General features: G+C 41.3%; 2 protein-coding genes across 2 annotated transcripts; one reads left to right on the forward strand and one right to left on the reverse strand.

The window, feature by feature from the left end:
* The first annotated feature begins 379 nt into the window (after nt 1-379).
* LOC131089628 (arylamine N-acetyltransferase, pineal gland isozyme NAT-10) lies at nt 380-8,630 on the forward strand. Its single transcript, XM_058034459.1, has 2 exons — nt 380-466; nt 2,384-8,630. The coding sequence occupies exon 2, from the start codon at nt 2,389-2,391 to the stop codon at nt 3,259-3,261; it is 873 nt and encodes a 290-aa protein (XP_057890442.1). The 5' UTR covers nt 380-466; nt 2,384-2,388; the 3' UTR covers nt 3,262-8,630.
* Nucleotides 8,631-8,728: 98 nt separating this feature from the next.
* Nucleotides 8,729-16,467, reverse strand: MPHOSPH6 (M-phase phosphoprotein 6). The gene is made up of 5 exons (XM_058034462.1): nt 16,347-16,467; nt 12,848-12,960; nt 11,198-11,288; nt 10,156-10,253; nt 8,729-9,698 (listed from the first exon to the last, which is right to left on the reverse strand). Exons 1-5 carry the CDS (start codon nt 16,395-16,397, stop codon nt 9,533-9,535), a joined length of 519 nt encoding a protein of 172 aa, XP_057890445.1. The 5' UTR covers nt 16,398-16,467; the 3' UTR covers nt 8,729-9,532.
* Between the last annotated feature and the right edge of the window lie 1,333 nt (nt 16,468-17,800).

The raw sequence follows: 17,800 nt of genomic DNA on the forward strand, positions 1-17,800 counted from the left end.
CAAAGAAGGGCCATTTGTTCATCCATGGAGCTCAGCCTGCAACACCTTGGCACCTCAGTGTACCCACCAGGGCACAGATGAACACCCTCCACTGCAAAGTGCTGGTTTGCAAAATAACAATATTTAATTAAAAAAAGTTATAACGCCATCTGCAATTGCCTACTGTAATTATTTTACATAGAAAATGAGTTCATTCTGGTCTTAACTAGGGGAAGGCATAAACATCTACTAATAGGAAGAAACAAAGTTTAATTTGCTCACGGATCAGCGAAGTCCAAAAATGTGAATTCTATTTGGGTGGACTCTGCCCTTTCTTGGAATTTAAGATTCAGGAGCGAGGACCAGCAGAGCTTAGAAAGACAACCCTCACAATCTGTATCCACTCCTGGCTTCACTGACTGCTGCCCCTGTAATAAACCCCCCAGAAACTGAATACCTCAATAAATAAAAAGGGATCTCATAAGAGGTAAGTTTATTTTCTTAAAAATCCCCTCCAAAGAAAGATACAAAACCCTGGGTTTTTTTATGATGGTAAAGGTCATGGACAATAACGTAAGCAACATTCTCCAGGAAAAATGTTCTAAAAATGTGTGAATATAGAGCTAAAATATCACCTGCTAAACAGGGGCTGTTAAAGAGGGCAAAACAGGGATGTGCAACTTCAATTCTTCTACCTTTCACTCTTCAGGAGAAACTTCACTATAAAATAGATTCCTTTGTTTAGGTACAATAGTAGATATAAATTTAGAACTGCAACTTCTTGTTGGAAATTGTGCTTTTAGATACTAGAATTTATTTAGAAGCATTGCAAGTGCAAAGGAAGCAAAAGTTCAGTCTAATAATCAACAGATTCTGCTTTAAGGGAATAAAATTACAGCTTTTTAAAAACAACTTAAAAAATTACAGACTCTGGGTTGTACAACCCAGAAAGTCCATGTGCTGATGTATTAGGATAAAGAAGATAACATATTTTCAACAGTGAAATTGCTGATACTGTGTATAATCCTGGTAAGGAATAGTTTTGTATGAACACCTTCATTTGCACCTTTAATATTCTCCTGCTGATGTTTTTCTGTACATAAATCATAACCACATTTGTGGGACGACCTTTTCAGTACCTGCCTTTTCATCTGGTCTGCTCACATTTCAAAAGAACAGTGGCTTTCATCTCCTGCAGTCCAGATCTAGTGCTGATCAAGCATATTATGGAGCTGCACAAAGAAATTACAAATAATACAAACTTGAGAACCAGCTTTACACTGGTGTGATCTATTTAGCATTCACAGTCAGAGTGATAGGATCAGAAATGCTCAGATTCTGCAAATCCAAAGTGCCATGACTTTTATGTTATGTTAATATTAAAAAATATTATTACATTGATTATATCCTCCAACAACATACCTAGATATCACTGGGAGTTAATTCCTCTCTGTAGCAGGTAATGTGTAGATTTTGCTGGTACTCTCTGTTCACTTAGGACAGCTGCCTCCACACCATGAATATGTACAGCATCAATATGCCACTGAGAATCATTGTGAGAAATTCCAGTTTGCAGTAAACATTCAATAGTTCACTGCTGACTTAAAGGATTGATGGGCTTTGAGAAAGCTCAGGACCAGAGAGAGTAAAGCCACCCCTGTTCATTTTCAGAGTGGCCTGTGAGACACAGGGCACAGGAGGGAATGGAGATGTGCTCCTTGTCTTTTAGGCCACTCACTTCCCTCCATTCAGATCCATTAGTCCAACACCAAAATGAGTTTCTACAACACTCTGAGCAGACACAAGACTCAGTGGTCTGTGACTTTCAAAAGTCAGACTTTTTTCAGTTATCTGAATAAAGCTTGTCACTTACTTTTCATGTTAACTTTTTGTAAGTGGTGGAAGAGTGTGCTGAACAAGCGATTCATTTACTGTCACGTCCATCAGTGGCAGACTCATGAAAAGAACATGTGAGTCCTGGCTCAGAATGTCCTCCCTCCCACTGGCAGACACTGCCTCCCCCAGTGACAGTCCTGTCACTGAGCAGTGACTTTAGACCATTTCTCATGAACCCTTGTACACACTCCCCAGCAAGACCTTACATTTCTTCTTAACCCTGCTGTTACAATGCAAATACAGGAAATCCTAATCTCATAGCTACCTCGTATGAAAGTGAAATGGCATCAGCTGTCTGCCAGAGGGATGACTCTAAGACAAAAGCAAATCTTGTGTGCACTGCTCTTTGCTCAGGGAACCATTTGATAGGAATGCTTGTTTCCTTTAAAAGCTGTTCTGATGAGGTTCAGTAGATTAAAGAATCTTTGCTGGCAGAGCCAGGGCAGCTTTTCACAGCATCATAAATCACTGATGTAAAGAAACCAAAACACAATTCCTTCCTTTACAGGTGAGATGAACCTTGAAGAGTACTTTGCAAGAACTGGCTATAAAGGCTCCACTGAAAAACAAGATTTGGAAACCTTAACTGATATATTCCAGCATCACATCCGTGCTGTTCCCTTCGAAAACCTCAGTATTCACTGTGGGGAGAAAATTACGTTGGAGTTGGAGCACGTTTACAACAAGATTGTGAGGAGAAAGAGGGGTGGCTGGTGCATGGAAAACAACCAGCTTCTGGGCTGGGTGCTGAAGGGCCTGGGCTATGACACCAGCTTCCTGGGAGCCTACGTGTTCAACCCCCAGCAGAACGCCTACGCCACCCTCATGACCCACCTGGTGGTAAAGGTGGTCATCGATGGCAAAGCCTACATCGTTGATGGAGGCTTTGGGGTGTCCTACCAGATGTGGCAGCCCATGGAGCTCGTGTCAGGGAAAGATCAGCCCCAGGCTCCCGGCGTGTTCCGCTTCACGGAGAAAAACAGCGTCTGGTACCTGGAGAAAATGAGACGGAAACAATACATCCCCAACCAGAGCTTCTCCAACTCTGACCTGCTGGAGAAGAAGGAGTGTCGCAAGGTTTATATGTTCAGCCTGGAGCCACGGACAGTGGAAGATTTCCGTTTCCAGTGCACGTACCTCCAGACCTCTCCAGATTCCCTCTTCACAAAGAAGTCCATCTGCACCCTGCAGACCACCGAGGGGTTCCGGGCGCTGATTGGGTGGACGCTCACTGAGACCACGTACAACTACAAGGAAAACATGGATCTGGTGGAGTTTGTAACTCTTGAAGATGAAGAGGTGGAAAAAACCCTCAAAGAGAAATTTAACATCACCCTAGAGAGAAAACTTGTCCCCATTAATGTTAAAGGATCTTACACAATCTAGATGGCCAGGAAAACCTACAGTAAGGCTATGTGGGTACAGCAGCTTCCACTGTCTGTGCAATCCCTACTGCAAGGTTATGGGATTCTTTTGCAGGTGACTGAAGGATATATACATTAGTATGAGATTAATGTGAATTTCACTCTGGGAAAAATCAGGGATTTAAGACTCTTGAGTCAGTTAGGTAAAATTATTTGCTGGGAGATGACTGCCGTTCAATTTTTGGCACAAATGTAGGATTTGATTTGAATCTGGTTATAAGCTTGGGTAAGAAATATGTCTGGGGAATTTTGGACTGCCTGTAGCACATGAGTATGGATTATTAATTGTGATATGCTGCCAACACATTTTCTAAGGTTATTATAGGGAGACAAGTAATCTGTGAGCATTTAGACAAGAAAGCACACATTTAAAACTTCATTTTTCACAAGATCAAACCACTCACAGCTCATCTCATTCCTCTACCTTTAATATGAGTAAAACATTGTCATCTTGGAAAAGAGCATTAGGAGGCATAATTCTTTCACCATCATCCTTAGACAAACCACAGTACAAAATGAAAATCGTCATCATGTGCATCCCTCTGGCCATTACTGCAGTAAACTGCCCCAAGTAATTTTTGGTATGTACTATTCTTCTGGTGATGAAAATTCTTTATATTGCAGTGTATTGTGGCTGATGGGCTCTAAGGAGATAACTACTAAGCTTTGTTTCTGAGATATAATCATCCTGTAAACTGCGATTAGTACTTAAATGTCACAGCTGGCTTAGATTTACTTTTGTCCCACAAGGGGTGGAAATTCTGTATTTTTGGGACTGCATTATATTTGTGTATGAAGCTAAGCCAACTATACCCTTAATTTTGTCCTGCAAACATGAGTGTCTATATGCCTGTCCTGAATGGGTACCACTTAGCACAGGAGCTTTAATGCCATTAGTGTTTGTTCATCTGTATCAAAGTGAAAAAACCCAAGAAGCCAGCCTAAAGGAAACCTTTTATTTTTTCACAATCATGTTTCCCCATTTTCCAGAAAATGTTGTGCCTCCTACCATGCTTCTCTGCAAAAAGCCCAACCAAGGAAACCACTAAGAAAGGGGAAACATTCTTAAATGCATCAAAAAATAGCAAAACCACCAAAAAACACTCTTTCTCCCCAGTCTGTAATAAGCCTGAATATCAGTCAAATGTTGATTCCTCCCACTGAACAGTCTTTCTGCTCAAAGACATAATCTGATCATTAATCTCACAAATGCTGTAAGTGTATACCTGAAAATAAATAAAAGGAAAATAAAGACATTATGAGTTGTTTTAGGTACAGCTGGCCCCAGCTGCACTGACTCCTGCACACCCCATCTGCCAAGTGAGGGCTCTTCACTCATGCTGCTGATCTGCTGGCCACCCCTTCCCACCTCAGACTTCTTAGGATCACAGGATCACTGAGGCTGGAAAAGCCCTTTAAGATCATAGAGTTCAACAATCAACCCAACATCACAACCATGTTCACCATTAAACTCTGCCCTTCAGGTGCCACTTCCAGGGATGGTGACTCCACCACTGCCCTTGACATTCTTCCAGTCCTTTCCAACCCTGTGAAAAGATTTTCTTAGTATCTAATCAAAACTTTCCCTGGTATAATTGGATGCCATTTCCTGACATCCAGTCCCTTGTTACCTGTTCCTGGGAACCTGTTACCTGACACTTCTTGAACTAAACAGGCCAATATTGAACAAATGCAGCAGTGGTATTGGAGATGGTGAGTTCCTGCAGGTGCCTAGATGAAAAGGTTGTAGGATGAGGAAGATGATCACTGAAGAGGAGGCCCAGGAGTCATCTCTGCTGGGCTTGGTGTGTGCCAGCTCCCGTGGTGGCAGCTCATGGCCTGGGTGCACACATGGTTGCATAGGGATAAGGAACTGAGAGCCAGGAAGGGGTGACAGGGGACAGTGAAAGATCTTACTGAGGTCAGAACACAGCTTCTCTGTTAATAATGGAATGATGGAATTTGTTCAGTAATTTGTGTTCTGTTATTCCCTCATATTAATATCCCATTAAGGGTTTTTACCCCTTTCTAAATAATTGATCATGGCAAGGTGCTCCCTGAGATGTCAGGGAACATTACAAGCTTCAAAACACTGACCACTTCCATTCCATCTGATGGGATTCTCATTTACTCAGCTCACCAAACCACATTTCTCTGTGCCACCGACCCCAGCTGTTTTCTTGTCTTGTGGACAGCCATTTACAGGGTGGTAATTTTGCGTCCCAACTTCCCCAGAGATTTTCCTGCTGTTTCTCCCAGGTAATTGCTTGGATTTTGGTACACAAGGGTTTCTTGGGGATCAGTGGGCTCCTATCAACATTTAACTGAGCCTGCAGTGATGGGACTCAACCAGCTACCCCGTCCACTGTTTGTTTCTTACCAAAGATCTACAGATCTGCTGGTGATTGAGGCTCCAACCATCTCCCTGACTCCCATCTGTTAATTTTTCATCTTGACGTGACAATTATAAGCAGGTCCTCACTGAGAAACATGAAATCACACAAAGAAATGTCAACACATGCAGCTAAGGAACAGTTTCACAGTTTAACTAAAGCTTCCCAAAAGCTGATGAAAGCAGGTTATTGAGGTGTGAATGCCAGGCCTGAAATCTCTCAGAGGTCTGAGATAAGAATGGTGTAAAACCAAACAAAACCAAACAAACTCTGAGGCCTCATGCTGGGGTTCCATTAGCAAGGCAGTATTGTGGAAGCTGATGTTCTCCCAGCCTGAAAAGAAAACAAACCACCAAGTCCTTAAAGCATCAGCTCTCACAGAAACTTGAATTCACATGTGGTTGGGAACTGTGGGATGGCTGCCATCCTTCCCTACCATGATGCTTCATTAGCATTCTCAGAGAAGGGTTTAATGAGAGCCTAAATGATTTTGCAGTTTTAGTTGGGGACTGTTGTTCAAATGAAGCAAAACAAATGCTGAGAAACCGCCCCCCTCCACCCCCAGACTCATCTAATTCCAAATACAATTTAAAAGCATGGTATTCCAATCAAGAGAAAGACAAACAATTTCTTTTAAAGCTTAAATGCTGGATGAAGTCCCAGAATCCCAGCCCAGCTGCCCATTACACACACAGGCAATGGCAATGACAGTCACCCGTGGCTGGAGCATTGCATCATGGAGAGTCTCATTAGAGAACAAGGCAGAGCACAAAACATGGTTCAAACTCCACAGCAACACTGAACTCCTGCCCCTCCCCAAGAACCAAAGTTTAATCAGCTCAAGCATTACTGGATGGCTCACTTCAGTTGGACTCTGTCCTGGACTTTTTAAGATCCAATAATAAGCAAAAGAGAAGCAAAAGAGAAACATCAGCAAGAAAGACAAAGTTGTTCAATACTTCCATATTTTCAAGCCCAGCAATTATTACAAAATAAGCACCAAGAGCCTGCCAAAAGGAGGGACCAAACTTCACATGACAAGGGACAGACATGAGCTGTCAGTGACCACTACTTAAAACCACACTTCACTTCTGGGGTCTGGTAACACTTTACCAGTTTGCAGGTAGCCATTTTCTGTAACAAAACCACTACTTAACCAACTTGCTTCTGTTTCCAGAGAAGAAACACTTTCATTTAGAAACATGACCACGTGGGAAAGTGCTACAGCCTAGGAGGTTGCACATAAAATGTACTGGAGCCTGTGTCAGAGCCAAGAAAGCCTTAATCAATGCAGGTTTGCTTTATGAATATTTCACTGCTATGCTTACACCTCTGTCAAGAGTAGTTCAAGCATAGATTTTATACAGCACATGTTTCTACCTCAGGTAGGAAGCTCAAGTCAGACTTAAATCCATCCATAAATGTATTTATACCATTGGAAATGCAGACAAGTATTTCAGAACATCCCACCATGTCTGCTTGTAACTCTGTACTTAAAGTACATTTAAAAAGTCACACAGGGCTGAGTTGTGGTTTTGTCTTGCTCACAAAAACACACTATGGATGGTGCTTTTAAAGGCACATTTTGCAAATGCCCCATGAATAAAAGATTGTTCTAAAATAAGTAGCTGGTTTTACTGTAGCACTGAGCCACCAGCTGAATGTGAACAGCAAAGCTCCCAGATTTAAAGACAATAAACTAAAATCTACCTTTTCTTCACAGTTTGTTCAACACAGTTCTGTTGAAACAGAACCAACCTTCCTCTGTCCCAATTCCAAAATCGTGGATTTTCTAGGAAGCTGTTTAGCTTCTCATGTGCTTATCCATGCACTGTGGCACCCTCATGTCCAGCTATCCCTCAGGGAATGACGTGAAATTAAGGAGGCAGGATGCCCTTAACCAGAATTACTCCCTACTGGACTGAACAGACCCTGCAATGCAGGAGAGCTCTCTGCATAACCCTGAAAAAGGAAGACTCCACATAGAATCCATCTCAGCCACTGCTGTTACCAAAATAACCCAAAAGCCTTTTTACATGGCACCACTGGACACTTGCCCAACCCACAGCCCCTCAGGACATGCAATTGCAGTGACATCTCCTGGCTGCTGGTGGCTCACCAGAACACACCTCACCCCTCAATTATTCAGCACAGCTATGCAGAAATTCACTCTCCATTCAAGAAATCCATTCAGAGGAATCATTTTCCTACTAATAAGCAAGAAGAATAATGGGATGTATTCCAAGTTTTTCTTGTGATGACCAACAATAAATCATTTCATAGCTCAGGTCACATCTTCCATGGGAAGAAAAATGTCTTGCCATCATTAACTCCTTTTCAGCTAGCAGTAATATATGATCAGGTTTTAAGTAATTGAACCAGTAGCATTTAATTAGCTCTCAAAAACTATCTCAGATCATGAATCACAGCCTTTCCACCTGCACAAAGTCCCCTTACTAGGTTAAAAGTATATTTCTCTTTCCATGTGTGATCCATCTTGAATATCTAATTAGGTGCTCCTGATATATGGATCATAGTTCATGTATCACAAGCAAAATACAGCAGACACAGTGTGTCCTTCTTTAAATAATTGAGTTTCACATCTTGTTTCACTGAGCTGCTAAAAAAAGACAAAAAAAAAAAAAGCCTTGTGCCCATGGCAAAATGGCCACTCCTCACTTCAATTAACAAATTCCTTTCTGCAGAGAGCCAGCATTAAGGATGAGTGGTTTGGACATCCTGAGGAAATGTAGCAATTGCAATATTTCTTGTTGAAAGGCTGTGCACAAAGAATTGCTATGATTTTAGACAAGAACACACTGATGTTTTTCAAAAAACCCAGAGCACCAACTGACCAAGGAGAACTGTGTTTCTACCCTAATACTACTTCAGATGGCTTCATCACATGCTAAATAAATCAGTGCACTCAGCTAAATGTTGGGGGACATCTGTGGCCAGCACAAAACCAGGATTTCTCCTTGTATCTGACTGTATTAAGCATAATTTTTTTACACTAAATAAACTAATCCACAATCATTAACACAAAACCCCACAGTTTTTATTCTGCTTTCAAGTATGTTTCTGAAACTGTTATTATGCTTTTATGACAAGACTTACATAATTATAAGATTGGATTTTTTTGCTGAAAAAGAGGCAAAATTAGCAAATTTCTTTTGGAAGGCAGAAACTAAGATTCACAATCTGCTAAGATGTCAAACTGTAAACGTCGCCCAATATTTGGCTTGCTGTATAAAAAAAAAAGTTTCACTACAAAATCCTCTATTTTTAAATAAACTTTATAAAAAATAAAATTCAATAAAGTGGATTTTATCTCTCTGTTCTTCTCTCATCTTATTTTTAGCACAGTAAAAAAGATCACAAACCAAGCATGTTTCTGCTGACTTTTTTCAATTTGAAGAGAGCGCAGGTTTCATTTTCATAATAAAGCAAGCAGTGAAAGCTGAACTGCCTTACTGAATTGGACACAGCTCATCTTTGCTCCAAATACTTCTTTCAGATGTTATCCTAAATTGTAAATAACGTTGCTTTTGATTGCATGCAACACTCAATTTAACTATGCAGAACATTTAAAGAGACTGATGGGATGAGTGCCCCACTCATGAAAAGCTGCTGAGAGAGGAAAGGATGTACAACATCCATTATATAAACACCCACTTTGGAAAGTGTCTGTCCTGTGGATGGTAGAAATTTCAATGAGAATAGAACAGATTTACAAATCCACACTTTACACATTAAATAGCAAAAACTCCAAACAATCTCCAGTCCTTGGTACTCTGTTTGGTAGGCATTAGGTAACAAGCTCCACTTGTGCAGTTGACATTAATCCTGAGGTTTTAAGAACATTTTCTTAGCTCTTTTACTAGGTCTTGCATTACTATTCCCCTCTTCAACTTCATCATCTTCATCTTCATCATCATCCTTGAGTACACGTTGGTCCCTTTTTCTCAAAAATTTCTTCCCTATTGTTCCCACTAATGTTTCATATCTGTAGAGAGAATAAAAAAAATTATACCTTCAACTAAAACCAGAGGAAAAATCGTGGCACATATCCTAAACATAATCAACAATTCAAGTGGTGTAAAAACCCTGGTCATTAAAAGCTTGGAGAAACACAAGTACTGCATGACTTATTACATTATTATTCACTCTGATAGTTTCAATTTGTTAGCAGCTGGTAACAAGGAGGGAATTAGCATGGAATACCTGGATATCAAAGGGCAGAAAACCCCACAAGTGATGCAGAATTTACCCCCAAATGCATTGGATATTCAAGTGAAAATACACCAGCATTCCTGGAAAATCAATCTGGTACAGTTCCATATCTATTGTGGGCTTCTTAAAAATTTTGTTTGTTTCATTTTTGGGTTTTATTTCCCCACACATAATACCCTAACACATCATATTCCTAGCTAGTACTGATTATGTCATAAAATGTAACTTACCTTCTGGCCATTTCTTCATCTGATACATCAGCCTCCATTTTATCATCCTCTTCAATGTTTTCCTCCTTGCACTTAGAGTTCATTTGGATCATTAACTTCTGAAAATGAAGTGAGAAACAGCTCAAGCATGTAAGCATGACACAATGGCAACAGTGCTGAAATTCACTGGTTGAAGAACATAAGAGGTAAGAATCAAATTTAGTAATTATTTTCTGTTCCTGGTTAGGCTAGAGCCCATCATTATGAAAACTGATGAAGAAAAGGCAACAGTGTTTTAGTGTATTGTACTACTCAAACATCCTAAAGGGCACTCCAAACATCTCCAGGAGACCAGATCATAATTAATTTTTCATTGTGATGTTAGCACACAGACCTTGAAATGGTTTTGTTAAAAAGAAAGAATATCTTCAAGCATTTACAGTAAAAGCCATGAAGCAATCATATGCTCAGTCACAGGGACAGCAAGTTCAAAGTAACTAAAAGAATTCTCTAGTAAATTACCTTACATGGCCTTCTGCAAATCTCTCAGTCTTTACACCTTCATCCTCCTGCTTCAGGTTCAGTGCTAACCTTTTGATTCCTGTCCCTGTGTACTTCTATCAGCATGAACCATGCCAGAAAGAAATTAAAGACTCTTGCCCAGCATTTTTACTTTGGAACTCTAAGCCCTTATTGATACAAGTAAGTGTTGAATAAATAGAGTTGAGTGTTTGTAGATTGGACTCTGCATTCTATGTCAGGAGGAAAAGTGAGCTTTTGTTTTGGTGAGCAGCATGTGGGATGGGTTCCTCACTTAAGGGAGGGAAAATCTGCAGGAGTCTGCAATTACTGACCAACAACACAGGGAGCTAAAAAGATTCCATTTACCAGATGCTGCATTGATCAATATTTAGGGTTGAATGATGGAGTTTTGGGACATGGGAGGGTTTATGGAAGGTGCTGCAAAGGCCAATAATGCTGCAGTGTGAACACTCAAATCCCCATCCCCAAGGGCTTCAATCCGAATGTGAGACAACCTCAAAGCAGGACACTGAAATGGTACCTCAATTTCAGGATTGAATCCTTTGAAGGACATTCTGCCATAAACGAGATCCTCACATCGCAGAAAGCTTCTCTCTTCTATTATACAGCTCCTGAAACCCCAAACCCAGCATGCTGTCAAACCATGCACTTTAAAATGATCAAATTAAACAAATGCAAAAAGGATGTGCTGTCTTCCCCCCACACAAATAAACAAAACCACAGTGTATTTTAAACCATCAACTGCTTTATGCTCAATTGCCCTGATAAATCTTTCAGTACAAAGAGCTTGGAGTGCAAAGGAATCCTTTTTGCCAGCAAAGCTCTGCCATTTCCACAAGCAAAATTAACTCTTCTGACAAAAAGCACTCTTTGCTGGTATGGTTCTGCCTACGTTAATACTTTTACCAGAATAAAAATACCACATAAATATCACTCCCCAGGTGGCACTACTATACCAGCAAAAGCTTCTAATTAATTTTTCATTGTGCTGTTGGACCTGGCATTAGTTGAGTCTGTCAGGGTATAAAACACTGTGTCACTCTCTGTTCAGCAGACAGATTTCCCCCTTCCTCCTCCTTTTTTTCCCTCTTTTAATGAGCGTGGAGTGAGAAAAGAAACATGACCCTGAGGCATTCATAATACACGTGCCAGATAAAAGTACTTTGGTGGATTGTTCCATCCTTTTCCTCACACACATGTACCTGCTCCCTCATCCTCTTCATCTCCCATGTAAATCAAACCCTCATGATCACAGAACTCAGGCTGAAGAGACTGAGCTCATTGTCCTGCCTTGAGGCAGTATCAGTCACACATGTGCCATGAACAGCAGAGGTCCAGCTAACCTGTCCTCAAAAGACTTCTCATGATGAAGAATCCAGTGTCTCCTCAGGCAATCTACTCCAGAGCTTCAATAGCCTTATTGTTACAAAAGTTCTCCCAATGTCCAGCTTGAACAGTTCTTGCTGCAACTGAAGCTCAAATACCTTTTTGTCATATCCACCAAGAGTAATGGAAAAGAGTTATCAATGGCCTTATTCAGCCACAGTTAATTCCTTGGGCCTCAGCTTTTTCAAAACTATGTATGTTATCCCTCAGTGGAATTTTTTTTCACTTTAGAAAGGATGAAACCCAAGCAATTTCAAAACTAGTTCTCCTGCTATTTAAGGCACCTTTCTAAAGAGCAGGACATTTTTTTTCCTTATTAACTAAGCCTTCCTTTATTTTTGCCATTATCCCTCCTATTTCAAAACCAGGATTTGAAGTGAGCTGGGCACAAGAGGACAGAACTGTCCTGAATCAACTTAACCATGTGTCTGGAGCTGAATTTACTAACACAAGGTTCCAAACTTTGTTTCTAATGAAGGGGAAAAGCAGCAATGAATGAATTGCACCCTGACTGAAAGAAACTAACTGCATGCATCTAGAAGAATGTGTGAGTGAAAGAAAACAACACATACAAGAATTGAAAGTAGGTCAAACTACACTAGGGAACCTCAAGAACAGCCCTAAAAATAAGTAATAAAAAAGTTGTAATGCCAGTCTGTCACTATTTTTGCTTCTGTTAACTGGTTATTTATAATACTTATCTTACAGGAAAAAATATGAATCTGGTATTTCCATTTCAAAACAATCCAATGACGATAAGAAGTACAAAAGATTACAAGCTTACTCTTTTTCCTTTAGATCTGGTACATCAAGATACCAGTGTTCTTCACTAATTATCTTCTTTTCTTCTTCCTCTAGTTGTTTTTTAGTTTGTGAATCCAAACCCCTTTGCATGAACTACAAAGAAAGACACAAACACACAGTTCAGTGTTCTGCATCATGAGTATCTTCTGAACATGCAGTAATTACATGATAGCAATTATCCATTACATAATGTTTAGCAGTTGATACAAAGTGAATTTTTTTGTTATTTTTTTTTCTCTGAGTTTGGTCAAAGTTTGTGCAAACAGACAATGGAAAATTAAAACAGCTGCTGATCACAGCTATCTACTGAAAGTTAACAGTCACACCTGTACTTACATATAAAGAAACAGAGCTGTCCTGGATAGCTTTGATGGACAGGAGTTGTCACAATTCCCTAATTTTAGTGAGGTTTTTCTAATGTTTCAGTAAAGGCCAGAAAGAAGATAATGGTGTTGAAGTTATTGCTGCACATCAGGAACCAACTCCACCCATACAAACAGCACTGGAGCTCAGAGCTGGAGGTGGCTCATACCAGGCTGGCCTTTTTTGGAAACATCTGTACTTTCAAACATCCTCTTCTTTTCTCAGATTTAATGAACTGGATTTGTGTTTGTAGCTCTGGAGGTACAAACCTGCCTTTGGAAGTGGAAAAAATGTCAGAGTTTGAAAGCAGACTATGAGGAAAACTACTCTGTATCCAGCTGTGCTAAAGGAAGATGTTCCCAGCTCCTCAGTTCTCACTGACCCACTGGGTGGATTTGTAAAGTTCTGGTCCAGCACTGTATTCAAGGACCTGCTAACTTTCTGCAGGAACAGTCTGCCAAAATAGCTGAGACCAATAATGAAGTTTAGGGCAAGTTTCTATTTTTTCCTAAGACAAGGACACTCCTGTCACTGGCTTCCTTGGTGATAACCTCTGTCAGAGGATGGGAACATGCAGGTAGGAACAGCAACCTCTCAACAGCTGGGAGCAGAAGAAGACATCTGTCACAGTCTATAAAAAACTGCTGAGAGCACAGAACTACAGACCTGAGGCCTGTGAAACAGCATTTTAATTTCCATTTGTCTTAAGTCAGGTGCCTGAACTGAGTGACAATGAAGTCTAAACAATGTCAATGATACATGGTGGGGAAAACCAGAACTCTTCAAAATTTTGTGGTGATAACCCATATAGTCCCACCTCCCTAAAAGCTGGGACCTTCCTGAGGATCTACAGAAAGTGTTTGGATAACTGTACCTGTCAGAAGTCTATATTTATACCAAGCTAACTCCCAGACAGAGGCAAATCTAACAGTACAGTTCACACACAGTCCTGTAAAAATATACAGGTGTGCAATGTATGTATTACAAACAACCCACACATCTCCAGTCTTTACAAAATGCCCAACCAAACCAAACTCAGAAGTGCAAGCCAACTGAGCTAGTGCTTCATTTTCTGTTTCTATTTGCATCCACTGTACAAGATCTTTAATGAAAGAAAAATTGACTTCTGTTTTCTGAGTCAATTCAGAATATGTCAAAGCTTTCCAATTAAAATTACAGTATCTTCTTGAGGAAAATAAGTGAATCTATCATGTGGAAAAACATATTGCTCAAGGAAATTGGTTAGCCAGTCGAAAATCTCAACACAAGAAATTCTGCTACAAGAACCCAATTAAATAATCATTTCACACTCCATTTTAAAGATTATGTTCCTGAAGATTACTACAGGAAAAACCTAGATAGAAATTATGTGATCAGGTTTCTCTCGAATGTAAACACACACTGATGAATTAAAAATATATCAGTTGTGGTAGGCACAGAATGTGTAAGTCAGTAACTGAGGAGCTGTTTGGGTGAGTTTCCCCAAGCTATGAGATCTGGATCAAATGGTGCAAGATCTAAAAGTGTCTCCATGTGGCCCAGAATTTACTGCAAAGGTCCTTCCAACACCACTCACCACCTCTGGGTGCCACTGCACCCACCTGCTGAATGCTGCTAATACACTGGATCACTACCTGCAGAGGCAGCTGCTAAAGGCTTCATTAAAACATTTGTAAACAGGAAGATCTGCAGAAACAAAGTGCTAAATGCAAGATCTGTGTATGACCTTTTCAAAACCTTACTGATCTCTTCAAAGCTGGTTATTACTGCCTGGACTGTGAACCTGCAAATGTCATGGCAGCATATTCACATGCCTGGCTCTCCATGGCCTTCCAGAGGAAAACAATCCAAAAACCTGCTTTTGAAATCTCCAGGGGGTTAGTATGCTGACAAACAAGAGAAAGAAAAATTTCATTTTAAAAGTGTATTATACAAAAATAAGAAAAAATAATGATGCTGCCATCCAGGTTATGGGAGTCTGTATCGCACATTGCTGGCTGACTCAGTTCAACACCTACTCCCTTTAGAGAGAGAGGCAAGATGTATTTTGTTCCTTATGTGTACAAGTTTTAGATTTAGAAGCATCTGTTAATTAGGGTAAATATTCAATCATCCAACTGTATCAGAGTGCACTTTATGTGAAAAATTGAACTGAAGTCAGCTAACTCTTTTCAGCCAGAATGTGAAATATAAGCCCATATACGTGGGGAAAAAAATGGCTAAATAAAACACCACAAGCAAGAAGCCACAAAGGCCCCATCATGTTCAGTTAAAAAATTGAATATTAACATAAAAAAAAAAGTACTCAACTTTTCCTGGTTGTTTTCCAGCAATAAAGGACCATCAATCAGAGAACGTACTGTACTGAATTAGGAGTTGTAGTACATGGTGTGAAGCAGAATCCATTAGCCAGTGAGCAGAGACTAATTTCACACTGGTGACACGAGATTCACAATTCCAAGGGTAATAAGCACATCGGGATGTTCCTAAGATCCCTGGCTTTTATGAGTTGGGAAAGCTGGCTAATATTAGATGTTAATCCTCATTCAGGCTGGGATTTCCTTAGCCAGCAATGCAAACAGGGTAAAAATGAACACACCAAAACTTTCTTTTCTCAACACTAAAAGCCCCACCCCCAAGCAAAGCAAACAGCACTGATATTTTCATTTCAATGAAAATATGCCGTTGCAATATTTTTATTTACATTCACAACAAACAACCCAGCAGCAGAGGAGCGAGCTGGAACGAAAGCACTCCCAAAAGGTGCGCTGGAGCCGGCCCTTGAGGCCAGGCTTTAGCTGGAACCATGAGGCTGCACCGAACCCTGCAGTTTGTAACCCCCGCGTTCGAGAGGCTCGGTGCCGGCATCAGCGATTTATTGCCGGGGGAGCAGCCCATCGATAAACACATCTGTTTATCCGGAGCGTGGCTGGCCGGCGATGGGAACGGCAATGCCCCACACCAGGCTCCGGGAACGGCCGCGTGTGGCCGGGGACGCGCAGCCCGGCCGCGCCTCACAGCGCCGGGCCCCGCACGCCATCGGTGCCCGGCCCTGCTGCCCGAGCTTCCAGCCCCCCGCAGGCCTCCGGCTCGCCCTCCCCTCCTTCCCCCGTCACCTTCATGCGCAGCAGGTTCTTGGACAGCTTGGTTTTCACCTCCCCGGCCATGGCGGCCCGCAGGCCGCGGCGGATCCCCGCGCTCGCGTAGCGCCGAGGCCGCGCACGCCGCGGGAGGAGCGGGGCGAGGCGGCGGCGCGGCTCCACCCTCCGGCCGGGGGCGGCCGCGGGCACGGCACCCTGCCCACAGCACCCTCCCACCCTGTTGGGAGCTGCCGGGGCCGGGGGGTGCGCTGTGGTGGTGCAAAACCAGCGATAAAAATAAACTTTACGGCTGTGTGGGGTGAGGGAGATCGGGGGTGTGAGCAGGACATAAATCCGCTCGGTATGAAATGGCAAATCAGTATGTGAACCTGACATGCCTTATCCATGCTTGTGTGTTGTGTAATACTGCTGGTTTACAGCTTCATCCATTATTTTCTGGTGTTTCAAAAAGGGTATTAAGTACTTCCCACACTGACATTTGGAGACTGCTTGACTTTATAAGCATTTATTTTTTTACAATCAGCACTGACTTTTATTTTAAAAAAAATTACAAAATGGTCAGATGTGATTAAAACTGGAAAGCACACAGATTCAAAGAGCTTCAAAGCTTTGCTAGTCCGGAATTGTGATTTATGAATTCAGTGTTGGCAGTGCTGTTGTTGGACTGCCCTGCTGGGCGCTGGGAGCTGAGGAGGAAATCCTGATAGGGAATTGCCAGCTGACTCCCAGTCAGAAGCATGTACCACAATTTCTCTATATATCCTCATAAATCAGATTTCTGATGCCTGTTTTGACATTTGGCACATAAACTGGGTGATAAAGCAATGAGAGTGAGGGTTCAGTGTTCAAAACTTTAATGAACTGGTGTGCTCCAAAAGACAATTTAGGGAGAAAAGTTCTCATATATGCAAGATGTAGGTCAAAGCTTGAAGAACTCTAAAGATTTATGTTCTAATAGACGCCACAGAAAGGTATAATGAAGGACAAAACCTGATTGCAGTGGGAAAGGAGGGAGAATTATCCACATCCAGGCATCCTTATTACACATTTAAGCTCAGTGGACTAAAATGACCACAAATGCCAATGAAACATGGAGCCACAAATGCTTCAAGGCAAAGTCATAACACTGCGTGAAAATATTTAATTTTCATGCAGGGAAGGCACCTTCATTCCCAGGCTCTGTAAATGAGTTGAAGCTGCTCTGAAGTTCAAGGCCCCAGTGAGAAAGTCACATTGTGAGTGTGGCAGCTAAGCTGTTTTGCTCCTTCTCTGTTCCCTTTCTCATTAACAGCTATCATCCCTTCCCAACAAAAGAAGGCTGGGAAGAAATTTGCTATTTTCTGAATACAAATGTTCATCAAAGAACGAATATGTTTGAATCTTAGTGAGCGAACCAATAGGGGAAAGCTGCTAATTAATGTAATGGCAGAGTACAGCCAGAATCTGTCCATTTTTGGTGTTCTGTTCTA

The sequence above is a fragment of the Melospiza georgiana genome, chromosome 14 (assembly GCF_028018845.1).
Source record: "Melospiza georgiana isolate bMelGeo1 chromosome 14, bMelGeo1.pri, whole genome shotgun sequence".
NCBI lineage: Eukaryota > Metazoa > Chordata > Aves > Passeriformes > Passerellidae > Melospiza > Melospiza georgiana.